Source organism: Lissotriton helveticus, chromosome 3_1 (genome assembly GCF_964261635.1).
Source record: "Lissotriton helveticus chromosome 3_1, aLisHel1.1, whole genome shotgun sequence".
In the NCBI taxonomy this organism is placed as follows: domain Eukaryota; kingdom Metazoa; phylum Chordata; class Amphibia; order Caudata; family Salamandridae; genus Lissotriton; species Lissotriton helveticus.
The window spans coordinates 21262886-21278613 of record NC_136061.1 but is presented as its reverse complement, the minus strand read 5'-3'; the positions used below and the strand labels follow the sequence as shown (position 1 = coordinate 21278613).

At 50.5% G+C, this 15728-nt stretch overlaps 1 protein-coding gene across 1 annotated transcript in view; it reads left to right on the top strand.

The window, feature by feature from the left end:
* Positions 1 to 15728, top strand: part of LOC144822056 (unconventional myosin-X-like) — a 618454-nt gene that overhangs the window by 555870 nt on the left and 46856 nt on the right. Inside the window, exon 33 of the mRNA XM_078679130.1 lies at positions 2804 to 2927. Coding sequence (XP_078535256.1) covers positions 2804 to 2927 — 124 coding nt within the window. The remainder of the gene's footprint in view (positions 1 to 2803; positions 2928 to 15728) is intronic.

Sequence of the window (15728 nt, the reverse complement as noted above, 5' to 3'; positions counted from 1 at the left end):
CAGATGTATCCGTGTAACCCCAAGACAGACATCCACGGGGCCCTCCGCCAGCGCTGCACAGATGTATCCATGTAACCCCAAGACAGACATCCACGGGGCCCCTCCACCAGTGCTGCACAGATGTATCCGTGTAACCCTAAGACAGACCTCCACGGGGTCCCTCCGCCAGTGCTGCACAGATGTATCCATGTAACCCCAAGACAGACATCCACGGGGTCCCTCCGCCAGTGCTGCACAAATGTAACCCCAAGACAGACATCCACTGGGCCCCTCTGCCAGTGCTGCACAGATGTATCCATGTAACCCCAAGACAGACATCCACAGGGCCCCTCCGCCAGTGCTGCACAGATGTATCCATGTAACCCCAAGACAGACATCCACGGGGCCCTCCCCCAGTGCTGCACAGATGTATCCATGTAACCCTAAGACAGACATCCACGGGGCCCCTCCCCCAGTGCTGCACAGATGTATCCATGTAACCCTAAGACAGACATCCACGGGGCCCCTCGCCAGTGATGCACAGATGTATCCATGTAACCCCAAGACAGACGTCCACGGGGCCCCTCCACCAGTGATGCACAGATGTATCCATGTAACCCCAAGACAGACATCCACGGGGCCCCTCCCCCAGTGATGCACAGATGTATCCGTGTAACCCCAAGACAGACATCCACGGGGCCCCTCCCCCAGTGCTGCACAGATGTATCCATGTAACCCCAAGACAGACATCCACGGGGCCCCTCCGCCAGTGCTGCACAGATGTATCCGTGTAACCCCAAGACAGACATCCACGGGCCCCTCCACCTGTGCTGCACAGATGTATCCATGTAACCCCAAGACAGACATCCACGGGGCCCCTCCGCCAGTGCTGCACAGATGTATCCGTGTAACCCCAAGACAGACATCCACGGGGCCCCTCCGCCAGTGCTGCACAGATGTATCCATGTAACCCCAAGACAGACATCCACGGGGCCCCTCCGCCAGTGCTGCACAGATGTATCCATGTAACCCCAAGACAGACATCCACGGGGCCCCTCCCCCAGTGCTGCACAGATGTATCCATGTAACCCCAAGACAGACATCCACGGGGCCCCTCCGCCAGTGCTGCACAGATGTATCCGTGTAACACCAAGACAGACATCCACGGGGCCCCTCCGCCAGCGCTGCACAGATGTATCCATGTAACCCTGATCAGACATCCACGGGGCCCCTCCGCCAGTGCTGCACAGATGTATCCATGTAACCCCAAGACAGACATCCACGGGGTCCCTCCGCCAGTGCTGCACAGATGTATCCATGTAACCCTGATCAGACATCCACGGGGCCCCTCCGCCAGTGCTGCACAGATGTATCCATGTAACCCCAAGACAGACATCCACGGGGCCCCTCCGCCAGTGCTGCACAAATGTAACCCCAAGACAGACATCCACTGGGCCCCTCTGCCAGTGCTGCACAGATGTATCCATGTAACCCCAAGACAGACGTCCACGGGGCCCCTCCGCCAGTGCTGCACAGATGTATCCCTGTAACCCCAAGACAGACATCCACGGGGCCCCTCCGCCAGCGCTGCACAGATGTATCCGTGTAACCCCAAGACAGACATCCACGGGGCCCCTCCGCCAGTGCTGCACAGATGTATCCATGTAACCCCAAGACAGAAATCCACGGGGCCCTCCCCCAGTGCTGCACAGATGTATCCATGTAACCCTAAGACAGACATCCACGGGGCCCCTCCCCCAGTGCTGCACAGATGTATCCATGTAACCCTAAGACAGACATCCACGGGGCCCCTCGCCAGTGATGCACAGATGTATCCATGTAACCCCAAGACAGACGTCCACGGGGCCCCTCCACCAGTGATGCACAGATGTATCCATGTAACCCCAAGACAGACATCCACGGGGCCCCTCCCCCAGTGATGCACAGATTTATCCGTGTAACCCCAAGACAGACATCCACGGGGCCCCTCCCCCAGTGCTGCACAGATGTATCCATGTAACCCCAAGACAGACATCCACGGGGCCCCTCCGCCAGTGCTGCACAGATGTATCCGTGTAACCCCAAGACAGACATCCACGGGCCCCTCCACCTGTGCTGCACAGATGTATCCATGTAACCCCAAGACAGACATCCACGGGGCCCCTCCGCCAGTGATGCACAGATGTATCCATGTAACCCTAAGACAGACATCCACGGGGCCCCTCGCCAGTGATGCACAGATGTATCCATGTAACCCCAAGACAGACATCCACGGGGCCCCTCCGCCAGTGCTGCACAGATGTATCCGTGTAACCCCAAGACAGACATCCACGGGGCCCCTCCGCCAGTGCTGCACAGATGTATCCGTGTAACCCCAAGACAGACATCCACGGGGCCCCTCCGCCAGTGCTGCACAGATGTATCCATGTAACCCCAAGACAGACATCCACGGGGCCCCTCCGCCAGTGCTGCACAGATGTATCCGTGTAACCCCAAGACAGACATCCACGGGGCCCCTCCCCCAGTGCTGCACAGATGTATCATTTGGACTCCACCCCAGATACCCGTATGTGTCCTCCAAGACTGCCCAGATGTACCTGTATATCCCCCAGACATACACTTACAGGGGGGCTGCATAGCTGCCCTGATACAGCATATATAATCCCACAGATCTACCAGCATCACCCCCAGGGGCCCTGCAGAACTGCCCTTGGTAGTAGTACATGCCCATGTATGTGGTCTTACCTGCACACCAGCCTCTCTGTGATAATGTTTACATTGATCTGATCACAACCGCACTCTGAAACTGACTGCTTATTTTTAGGAAACCAGTTCTAACTGCGAGTTGGTTGAGCAGACGTACAAGAGGAACCCGATCCTGCGGTATACCCAGCACCCGCTGCACTCCCCGCTACTGCCACTGCCCTACGGAGACGTCCGCCTAAACCGTAAGTCCTTTTAATATTGAAGGCGCAAAGTAGCTGTATGAATAGAAACTCCTTCTTTTCAAGTCTTCATAACAAAAAAATTGCTATTTACTTTTAGATGTCTACATTTGATTGTCCCTTACTAGTGTGCATGTACTCCCTCAGTGTGTGTTTACCTCCTCAATATACACTCACACTCATAGTGCACACTTACCCGTTCCTCCGTGGTTCATCTACTCACTCAGCGTCTCCCCTGAGAGAGTCGTCACCAGGTAAGAGAACCCTCCTCAGTTCAGTGTGCTCGATCTGTCAATGTGCTGATAATGTGTGCTGACCTCCTAAGTAGGCCCACCCCCCCTTCACTGTGCCTCCATCAGTCATGTGTCCTTCTCGGCTACTGTCTTCAGTTGATCACACCACACCCTGATTCAACTCCTTCACAAGACTTGAATCCAAGGAGACGCCCTGAAGTGAATCACCTCTTTCCTCGCAGGCAGAACCCAGAGAATCCGCCTCCGGCCCTTCCCCTCCGATCGTAAGAACATCTTACAACATCTAACAACATCGTAAGAACATCTGTGGTGTCCCTCAAGGTTCATCCCTCAGCCCTACCCTGCACAACACCTACATGACTTCCTTGACCAGCGTTGTAAGATCGCATGGACTGAACATGATAGCCTACGCCAACGATACCCAGCTCATCTTCTCCTTATTAGAAGACCCTCCGTAACACTGAAAAGTATCCACAGATGCATGAAGAACATTGGCAAATGGATAAGGACAACTGCCCGCAACTCAACACCGACAAGATGGAAGTGCTGATCTTAGTAAACACCTCCCTGTGGAATGACGCCTGGTGGCTCACCGAACTAGGAACCACACCAACGCCGACCAAACACACCCGCAACTTCAGCTTCATTCTGTACAGCAAGCTCACCATGAAAAAACAAATCAACACAGTCTCCTCCACCTACTTCCTCATCCTCCACAAGCTCTGGAAGATTTTAGAATGGCTCCCATAGACATTAGACACTCCGTCCCACAGGCTCTGATCACCAGCCGACTGGACTGCGGCAACGTACTCTATGCAGGAATCACCTCGTACCTCCTGAAGAGACTGCAAACGATACAGAACACAGCAGCCACCATTGCCTCTTTGAGTTAAGCCTGTCCTCTGTGCCAAGCTACCAGAGGGAGAGCACCGGCTGTGCATCTGACTTACCCTGACTCGCGTGGTGGTCCCTACTTGGACAGGGTGCATACGTCTGCCAGCTAGAGACACCATTTCTAACACGGGGTCACCCCACCTCTCGCCTAGTCTCCTGCACTAATGCTACGATACAGGAATCTACAACCTCTGAAGGGATTCATGCCCAACTCCAGACGAGCGCAGGCGCTTTTGGAACCTGTCCTATATTTTCAAAATGAGGGACCGACATGCTCCCCCCCTGTATTCATTAAACACTGCTCTGATCAACCAGGGAAGTGCATGCCCAGGTTGGCCGGTAAGTCCTGAAAACAAATTTGAAGAGATCGGGTCTGGTCATGATGTCGATGGCCATCGTAAAACTGTCCTTTTGATAGATTCCCAGAGACGAGAGATGTAGCAAGAATGGGCTCATCGTCTGTATGCCCTCCCAGCGTCATCCATAAACGTCCTTCATTGTTCTTGTCTTCAAGCTCTCTTGCATCAAATTTGTTGGAAAGGCGACCCCAGGGGAGACAGAAGGTGTCTGACTGTCCGCCCCGAGGCCCACCTCTCTGTATGGAATAGGCCGAGCGCCGTAGGGAGGCCTCCTTGGCGAGGCTCCTCTCCTACAATCGCAACAGCAGAGCAATCACACTACTTACAGATAGACACTACACAGGAAGGATGTTCACAAGAATCTTTATATAAGTACTCAAAGCAAGTTCTTGGCAGGGTAGCGGCAAGGATCGAGGGATCCGTAATGTCGTGGTCTCGGGGGAAGGGGGTAGCGGGACAGTCTTGGCACCCACTGGTGCGTGGATAGTTCAAGGGTTTAGGCCGCGACAGCGTCAGCAGGGCCTCGAAGATAGTTCAGCTTGGTCAGGCCGCGACAGCGTCAGCAGGGCCTCGAAGGTGGTTCAGCTTGGACAGGCCGCGACAGCGTCAGCAGGGCCTCGAAGGTGGTTCAGCTTGGTCAGGCCGCGACAGCGTCAGCAGGGCCTCGAAGGTGGTTCAGCTTGGACAGGCCGCGACAGCGTCAGCAGGGCCTCGAAGGTGGTTCAGCTTGGTCAGGCCGCGACAGCGTCAGCAGGGCCTCGAAGATAGTTCCAGGTGCAAGAGTTAGGATCAGGATCAGCCGCGACGAGGTCAGCAGGGCTTCGACTCCAGATACAACTGCCGCCTTGATCCGGGGCTGGCCCAGATATAGGACTGGAGGGCTTTGATGTCCGGACCCTCGCGCCTGGGGGTCAGAGGGGCCGGGATGAAGGTGTCCAGACACCCAGCAGGGGGGCGGAGCCAGCGCCCCGGGAGCCGGGAGAGCGATCGATACCAGGCGTCCGGGGGCGGTGGAAGGCCCATCAAGACTCTCCTCCTCCGGGGTCTGGTCGAGTGGCCACTTTACCACCTGGGAGGATCCTGGTGCCTCAATGTCTGGGCTTTGCTGGGGTCGGGCCCGGGATGGCTGCGGCCACGTGTTCGGGGCGTGAGGGTCCCAAGATGGAGTCGGGCCGGAAAGGGTGGCCTGGTCAGGGTGCCAGGCTGGCAGCGTTGGCGAGCAGGTTCTGCCGGGGTACCAGGGAGGGGGAGAGCTGTAGGTGGCCGGGGAGGCTGCTCGCGCCGATGGTTCGTGAATGTGCGTGTCAGGGGGGTCGATAGTAGGTAAATGAAGGGCCGATGTCGTCCCGGGCCCTCCATGCGGACGGGGTCGGACCACGCCACGAGGCCGTGTCCAACAAAATTCATCCTCCCTCTTCTGACCTAAATTCCTAGAGGCTCCTCACGTTGTTTCCAAGAAAGACTCACAAGTTAACTGACGCTGTCTCTCTTACATTAATTATTAGGATCCTTTTATGTAATTTCCTATTTTCTCATTTGCATTAAATGCTACATGCTGCCTTTCAATACTTCCTGCAAAGTCCTCTTGCATTCATTTCTACAAGCCTTTCTATGTCACTTCCTGTAAGTCCCGTTGTATAATGTTCGAGGCATGTGAGCTGTAGATCTAGTGTTGACCTAGCCTGCCATCTAGTGTTGGGTCCGGAAGTTTACACTTTGTTTTTCTTCGAAGAAGTCTTTTCCAGTCACAAGGTAGGTGACTCCTCCTTTTGATGACAGTGCACATGGGCATCAACTCCATTGGTAGATTGTTTTTTTCCACCATCAGGTTTGGATGTGAATTGCGGCGCTCCGGTTCCCCTCGATGCTCAATCCACTACCCTCAACGGTATTGTTTCTTGATCGCGTTTCCCCTTCTCTGCATATCGTTTAGAGTCAAAGTCTTCGATCTAAATATTCGTGGAGGCCCGTTGGGCCTACCCACATCGGGCTCACTTGCAGTCGATGAAACGGAGACCATTCAAATTCTGTCCCAGATGTTAAGCTAAGTTTCCGCGCACCAAGTTGCACAAAGTGTGCAATCTCTGTCTATCCCCGTAACACAACGAACAAGACTGCGACGCGTACCAATCGTTTCAATCCAAGAAGACACTCCGCGACTGTCAGCTTTGACATCACGAAATGCACCATCAAAGTGGCTCTGCACCCAACATCTTTAGTGAAGATTCCGACCAGGAAGAATTCCACGCACAAGGAGCTGAAGAAGAACTGGAACACATCTCTGTGTCCGAAGCCAACTCCGACATGGAAGAACAAGACAAAGTGACACCGGGTCAGCGTACCGTGAGTACAGACACCCCCCTGACCCAACACTTGTTGAAGAAAAAGGCTCCGGGCCTTCCTCTGCCCTCGAGCCAAGGTCGGCACCGAGAAAAAGTTTGAGGCCCGTCCTCCGGTCGGGCACTGAAACACAAATGAAAGCCTTCCCACACGGGCTCGCGTCGGCCCCATGCTGATGCCGAACCGAAACCTTCGGCATCGAAGCACGTCGTTGCAGCCATTCCCACGCTACTGAAGAGTAAATCTTCTGACCCGAAAGCTTCAGAGCTGAAACCTTTGACGCCAAAAAGTACAGCACCCAAAGGGAAAACTACTGTTCCATCCAGAGAGCCTTGTGTCGACGTTCCACCAGCAAACACGATCCAAAACAAAAAGACCTGGTTATCCATCCAGATACTGGACATATTCGTGTGAGAATGCTAGAGAAAATGAAAATGGGCTTACAAGAGGACTACCACATTCATTTGAAATGCAAGAATGTGGCCACTAACCCTTCACCTCCTCCCATTACACATCCTTCACCAATTGACCCAAATTTGCTCATCACACCCACAAATTCCCCACAACCTCAATCACCTAATACGCAAGATGAAGGGATGGGGATGAAGAGAGGCCACAGGACATTAATTGCCCCTGGGAGGATTATAATACAGATCCCAACACCGATAACGATCCGGATCTAATCCCCTCTAGACCCTCCCCACCTGATGATAACATAGAGTATATAGAGCTACTTAATAAGGCTGCTCAATACCACCGGGTGGAATTACGCTGAGAGGCTTTTGAAGAGGATTTTCTATTTGATGTTGGATTCCAACCCGTTTATCCCACACCACAGAAGGGAGGATGGCCCCAATCCTCTGTCCCTATTCGGACCGTAATACGCTCATTAGTACACAGCGTAAATACAGCCAGAACAAGGGGAGAAGGTGGGAAAGTCCAAATAAGAGAGAGAGGTCCCAAGACTCTTTCGTGGCTCAGCTTAAGCAGACTCAGAAAGATATATGTCTTCTATTCTGCAGAGGGAAAGAAAAGAAGAGACAAAGAGACAAGCCTTAATCCCAAACACAATGTCCTCTCATCTGTACCACCCACAGAACATACCCATAATGCCCAACACCACCCTGTTCCCCTCCTTACTTGTGGTGCCCAGCTGAATCGTCCATAAGAGTCTTCTAGGATATCCTGGAGTTTCACAAACGACTCCTGAATCCACTTCGTGGAAGGAAAAACCAATGGACACTCCCTTACAAAAGATCCGAGTTTCGGGGAAAAAAGTCTCCAGACTAAAAAAAACCCCGTTGTAGATTATCAGGCAAGAAATCGCTATTTCTCCATAGCGAATTTATTAAGATGTGGCCACAAAACTAAAGGAAAGGATTCTCAATACAAAAAAAACGCCCGAAGCGCAGAGCTCCGTAAATGCGCCCAAAGAAAACACACAAGGAGATGGTCCGGCTACCAAAAATCCGGAAACGGGTGACTCCTTGTAAATGTAATTACCCGCAAAATACACCACAACCCCGTTTAAGGAACGAGATCCAAGGTAGCTACACTGTGCAGATTAACACAGCGTTTGAAGGTCCGTACTTTTTCAAGTAAACACACAATAGTCCGTGTGTATCCGAAAATAGTCCGCCTTTCACTCGAGCAGAGCGAAGCCTCGCTCGGCCACAATCCAATCCAAAGTGAAGCGCCCAAATCCACAGAAAGTCCTCCGTGGACCACAATACCCAAAACCTGGAAGAACCCAACCAGGCTAGAAACCAAGCACTGATCCCGAGTGCCGGCTCCCTTGATAAAGCAAAAAGAAGGAAGGAGGGGCTGACAAGGGGAGGGGCTACCTCCATGACTGACACAAAGAGAGGACATCGTGCAAACACACAACAGAGTGAAAGGAGGAAGATATCAAAAAGGCAGCTAGCTCCCCTGATTCCCAACAGTACCTCCCCGTAAGGGCCTCCCAACGGGACGGGGTTTTGTAGGATGACGTAAATGAAACAATCTAACTAAGCGAGGAGCGTGCACCCCACTTGCAGGTTCCCACGTCCGGTCTTCAGGAGGATACCCTTTCCAATCGATCAGATACAATAACCTCCCTCGTCTCCTCTTAGAATCAAGGATAGCATTAACCTCAAATTCCTCAACCCCATCAATCAACAAAGAAGGAGGTGGAGGCAAAGACTGTTCAGTATCCAGGTAAGGCTTCAATAACGAAGTATGAAACACCGGATGAATGCGATATTCATCAGGCAATTCCAACTTCATTGCCACAGGATTAATCACGGTAGTGATGGAAAAAGGACCTACAAATCTAGGTTGTAACTTCTTTGAGCCGCCCAGTCGTAGATTCTTTGTGGACAACCAAACACGGTCCCCCACAGCATATAGCGGAGCAGGAACCCTATGTCTATCTGCCTGTTTCTTCATGTCTTCCTTGGCCTTTATCAGATGCTCCTGAGCTACACCCCAAATCCGTCCCAAAGTGACCCCCAATGTGTCCACAGCTGGTACATGCCCCGATGGTTGGATGGGAATAGCCTTCGGATGAAAGCCCAAGGAGCAAAAAAAAGGGGACATCCCCACCGCTGAATGAACACTGTTGTTGTACGCAAATTCAGCCAGCGGAAGGGCCAATACCCAGCTGCAGGTCAAAGAAGTCAACAAGCACCGCAAGTATTGTTCCATGGTCTGATTAGTCCGTTCGGTTTGACCATCGGACTGAGGATGATAGGCAGAAGACAGACATATTTTCATTTGTAGGGCGTCACACAATGCAGTCCAAAAGTGCGAAATAAACTGGGCCCCCCTATCCGTTATAATAGCAGATGGCAAGCCATGAAGTCTCACTATTGATGTTACAAATATCAAGGCCAATTCTTTAGCAGTTGGTAATTTAGCCAAGGGAATAAAGTGGGCCATCTTGGTAAAAGAATCAACCACTACCAATATTACAGTACAGCCCGATTCCAGCGGCAAATCAGTAACAAAGTCCATGCTAATAGTGTGCCATGGCGCAGGGGGCACAGGTAAAGGCTGCAGCAGTCCAGATGGACTGGAGTGAGTTGGTTTACTCACAGCACATACCGGACAAGAAGCCACAAACAATTGCACATCATGTGCCAAAGTCTCCCACTAAAACCAGCGTAAACAAAATTCCCTGGTCTTATTCATTCCTGGGTGGCCCACTAAGGCCGATGAATGACACCACTTTAACACTGATTCTCTCAAAGAAGGAGGGATGTACAATTGGGTGTCATGATACAATAACCCATCTTTCACAGAGAACGAAGGCTGAGATACCCAAGGGTCCAGATCTATATCCCTCAACTGATCCTTCACTGACTCCAAGAACTCATCCACGGTAACACTACCAACAATTCTTTCTGGTGATATAAATGAGCCCAAGTCTCTTTCTGTCCCCCACTCCACTTGCTTCACATGTATCCGAGACAAAGCATCGGATTTCAGTTGTTGGGCAGCGGGTCTATATGTAATTATAAAATCATATTCATTGAAGAAAGAAACCCACCTCATCTGTCTAGGAGTTAAGGCACGAGCAGACCGAAAGAACTCAAGATTCTTATGATCAGTAAAAATGGTGATGGAATGGCGTGCCCCCCATAAATGATGACGCCATTCCTCAAAAGATAGCTTAATGGCCAGAAGTTCTCGCTCAGCCACCGTATAGTTTCTCTCAGCTGCTAATAACGTCTTTGAGAAGAAAGCTACAGGATGCATGAATCCAGTGTTAACATCCCTCTGGGACAACACTCCCCCTACTGCTCCTAAGGAAGCATCAGCTTCAACAAAGAATGGCAAAGCAGGATCAGGGTGGACAAGGACAGGGGCCGAGGTGAACCGTTCTATCAGCTGATCTAATGCCATCTGTGCCCGATCTGACCACACAAAAGGAACTCCCTTTCTCAGTAGCATAGTCATAGGGGCGACTATGTCTGACAAATGAGAGATAAACCGCCGGTAGAAGTTAGCAAACCCGAGTAACACCTGTACTTCCTTTACACAAGAAGGGGATGGCCAAGTTGTTATAGCCTCAATCTTACGGGGATCCATTCTAATTCCCTCAACCGACACAAGAAATCCCAAAAACTCCACTCGGTCAGTATGGAAACTACATTTCTCCAGCCGAACATACAGCTGATGATCTAACAATTTCTGTAAGACTTGACTGACATGTCTTTCATGTTCGGCCACAGTATTGGAAAAAATCAAAATATCGTCTATGTAGACGATGACGCTCAAATCCAAATATTCCCTTAATACCTCGTTGATAAAAAACTGAAAAGCAGCCGGAGCGTTACAAAGTCCGAAGGGCATAACACAGTACTCATACAGACCAAACTTAGTCCGGAAGGCCGTTTTCCACTCATCGCCTTCACGGACTCTTATGAGGTGGTATGCCCCTCGGAGATCTAATTTCGTAAAAACCGTCGCATGCCTCAGTTGATCAAGCAACACAGGTGTTAAGGGAAGTGGGTATTTGTTCTTAATAGTACCCTTGTTGAGCGCCCTATAGTCCACACACGCTCTGAGCCCTCCCTCCTTCTTTGAAATGAAGAAGATAGCAGAGGAAGCGGGAGAAGAAGAGGGACGAATGAACCCTTTAGCCAACATTTCCTCTACGTAATCCTTCAAGTGTTGTTCTTCCGGGCCAGACAACGCATAAATGCGACAACAAGGTAATGTAGCCCCTGGCACCAAATCAATCCTACAATCAAAGGAGCGATGAGGAGGTAAATCCTGCGCTCCGCCTTTGTCAAATACTTCGGAATACTTCATATATGATGCAGGGATCTTTCGCTCCCCTCCTTCCACTTCACCCACAGCACAAGTCAAAGGAGTACTCCAATCCGTTGCTTCCTTATAGCACTGCTGTAAACAATGGACTGAATCAAGAGTCACGGTCTGACCAATCCAATCAATCTTCGGATTGTGGGTTTGTAGCCATGGTACCCCTAACACAATACCAAAGGATGGAGCATCGATCAAATCAAAACCGAGAAACTCTGAATGCCCATTATCACAAATCATGCACAAAAGTTCTGTTTGGCGTGTAATGGTTCCAGAAGACAACTCGGTGCCATCTATGGCCCTTACTGGTTCCGGTTGATCTTTATAAATCCAGGGAACTTTTAAAGTCTCCGCTAACTTGATGTCCATAAAGTTCCCAGTAGCACCTGAATCTAACAAAGCGGATACAGGGGCCCTATGGCTATTGGTTATGACTAAACAGACCGTGATCATGAAATGTTTAGGTACTCTCTTGACTATGCCAGAAATCTGATAAGAGGGATTATACTGTTTATCTAACATCCGGTCCTCAGAATGCCGCACACATGCGACCACCTTCTTAGATGGAAAAGAAGTCGGTTTTACTGGGCACTCTCTAGCATAATGCCCACCTTGCCCGCAATATAAGCACAGGTTCTGGGTACGTCTTCTACTCTTTTTCTCTGTGGACAGAGAACCCCTCACTCCCCCTATCTCCATAGGTTCAGGAATAGTTCTTGGTTCAACAATATTCCGTGTGTCACTTTTACCAGGCACTACCCGAGATACCTGGAAACGAGTCCTTTCACCTCTCCTTTCCATTAATCTATGATTCAGCTTCACAACCAAGTCTATAAATTCTACACAATCCTCAGGAGGATTCACAACCTGTGAAACAATATCTTTTAAATCCTCTGATAACCCCTGGTAGAATAAGGAGGTTCTCTTGTCTGTGGGCCAATGGGTCTCGGAAACTAAACGATTAAAAGTGGACACATAGGTCAACAGATCCTGTTTCCCTTGCCTCAATTTCAATAGCTCAGCATCACTCGCTTGCATGAATGCATGCTTAGCAAAAAGACATCTCATCTGTTCCTTGAAAGCTCGAAAATTATACAATACAGGGTCATCGTTGTCTACTAATGGTACAGCCCACGTGGCAGCTGTTCCCGCCAAATAGGATATTACAAAGGCCACTTTAGCAGAGTCATCAGGAAAAGAAGCGGGGCGACACATAAAGTGGAGATGGCATTGATTCATAAATACACTGTACTTACTAGAATCCCCCGAGAATCTCTCAGGAACCGCCAAAGGGACAGGGGTAGGGGTGGTAACATTTACAGTTAAGGGAATATTACTTGCACCAGTACTCCTATCATACTGAAATGTGGCAGGCTGTACTAGGGAAGGTTTTCCTCCACCCCAACCCTGCTCCTTAGATCTCATTTCCTGCCTTATCCCCTGATTCTCCTGCTTCAATTCGAGCATCTGTGTCTGTAGGGAATTTATTGCTCCCATTAAGTCCTGCATAGTAGGAACCCTGTCTTCCAAAGCATTCCCATCCTCATCCATTCTCGCTCGGGTGGCTTAGAATTCGTGGGCTTGGTTTTCTGTTGGATTCCAACCCGTTTATCCCACACCACAGAAGCGAGGATGGCCCCAATCCTCTGTCCCTATTCGGACCGTAATACGCTCATTAGTACACAGCGTAAATACAGCCAGAACAAGGGGAGAAGGTGGGAAAGTCCAAATAAGAGAGAGAGGTCCCAAGACTCTTTCGTGGCTCAGCTTAAGCAGACTCAGAAAGATATATGTCTTCTATTCTGCAGAGGGAAAGAAAAGAAGAGACAAAGAGACAAGCCTTAATCCCAAACACAATGTCCTCTCATCTGTACCACCCACAGAACATACCCATAATGCCCAACACCACCCTGTTCCCCTCCTTACTTGTGGTGCCCAGCTGAATCGTCCATAAGAGTCTTCTAGGATATCCTGGAGTTTCACAAACGACTCCTGAATCCACTTCGTGGAAGGAAAAACCAATGGACACTCCCTTACAAAAGATCCGAGTTTCGGGGAAAAAAGTCTCCAGACTAAAAAAAACCCCGTTGTAGATTATCAGGCAAGAAATCGCTATTTCTCCATAGCGAATTTATTAAGATGTGGCCACAAAACTAAAGGAAAGGATTCTCAATACAAAAAAAACGCCCGAAGCGCAGAGCTCCGTAAATGCGCCCAAAGAAAACACACAATGAGATGGTCCGGCTACCAAAAATCCGGAAACGGGTGACTCCTTGTAAATGTAATTACCCGCAAAATACACCACAACCCCGTTTAAGGAACGAGATCCAAGGTAGCTACACTGTGCAGATTAACACAGCGTTTGAAGGTCCGTACTTTTTCAAGTAAACACACAATAGTCCGTGTGTATCCGAAAATAGTCCGCCTTTCACTCGAGCAGAGCGAAGCCTCGCTCCGCCACAATCCAATCCAAAGTGAAGCGCCCAAATCCACAGAAAGTCCTCCGTGGACCGCAATACCCAAAACCTGGAAGAACCCAACCAGGCTAGAAACCAAGCACTGATCCCGAGTGCCGGCTCCCTTGATAAAGCAAAAAGAAGGAAGGAGGGGCTGACAAGGGGAGGGGCTACCTCCATGACTGACACAAAGAGAGGACATCGTGCAAACACACAACAGAGTGAAAGGAGGAAGATATCAAAAAGGCAGCTAGCTCCCCTGATTCCCAACATTTGAGACCTTAACTCCCTCTCAGACATCAATACAGACACTACCTATGCTAAAGGGAATGCTTAAAAGTACTGATGAGATTTTAAAGACCTTGTATGGGCAAGAATTATCACGCCCAGAATTGAGAAAAAGTACAAGCCAGCCCCTACTGACCCCAGTTACATCAAGAGTCAACTGCGATTACACTCCCTTGTAGTCTCGAACGCTCGCAACTCACAAACTACAGAAGATGCCCCTCCTCCTGATAAGGAGGTGAAATTAATTGATACTTCGGGCAAAATAATAGCATCGCAACTAGCCAATCACTGGCAAAGTGCGAATGCGCAAGCTCTCAGCTCGCAACGACAGAGCTCATTATGATGAGCCAGAAACGTTAGTGCAGTTTTTACCGACTAACACAAAACCAAAGCCAATTACCTAATTCAGGAGGGGAAATTACCAATACTTCTATTAGGTTCGCCTTAGACGCAACAGGCACAGCAGCCTGCGAAGTCAACACCACTGTGTTGCTACACAGACATGCTTGGCTCAGAATTTCAGGGTTCAAACCCGAGGTCCAAGCCTCTATTTTGAACCAACCTTTTGATAAAGAGCACCTCTGCGGTCCTACAGTGGACACTTCTCTAGAGAAGATGAGAAAAGACACTGAGGTCGCAAACTCTATGGGGGCTTTACAACTCCCTTCCAATCGGAGATCCTTTTGCCGTCCCTTTTACTGGGGTAGCTCAAAAACACTTCTTAAGAGAATCCCCCCTCATCTTACAAGAGCAGTAATAAATCACCCTCCTCAAGAGGTTACTTTAGGGGAGCATTTAGAGGGAACAACGGCAAGGGAAGAGGCAGAGGCAACTCAACATGCACTTACCCTGCAAACACCAAGCAGTGACTTCCTTCTTCTACACCCGAGCATTCTACTCCTGTCAGGGAACTTCTCTTCCAATTTCTACCCATCTGGAATTCAATCACCTCAGACAGAAGGGTTCTACAAATAATCCAATATGGTTATTGCCTGGAAGGGGGCGTGGTTTGGCGCCGACCGGGATGGCCGTATGAGCGTGTAGCTCCGCGCCAAGTCCCGTAATATATCCTGGTATTGCCGCCTGCGGAACCCCTGGAGGCACAAATTCACCATCTGAGGTGAATTTAAATCGGTGCAGAGAGTCTGGTTGCTGACGGGGCCTCGGAGGATGGGCGGAGACCGAGATCCGACCACAGAGGTGCCCGGCCGTGGACAAAGGCAAGATGGCGGCGTGAGGCTCCGGAGCGCATCGGAGACGGAGGGCGCTGGCAGCTGATATCCTGGTGGCTGCCGAGTGGAGCGAGGGGTGCGGTGGACTCCCTGAGGGCATGTTCGGTGCTGAGTGGGGGGCTGAAGACGCCATCCCCCGGATCGCGGTGAGTGCGGCCCCCTCGCGGCC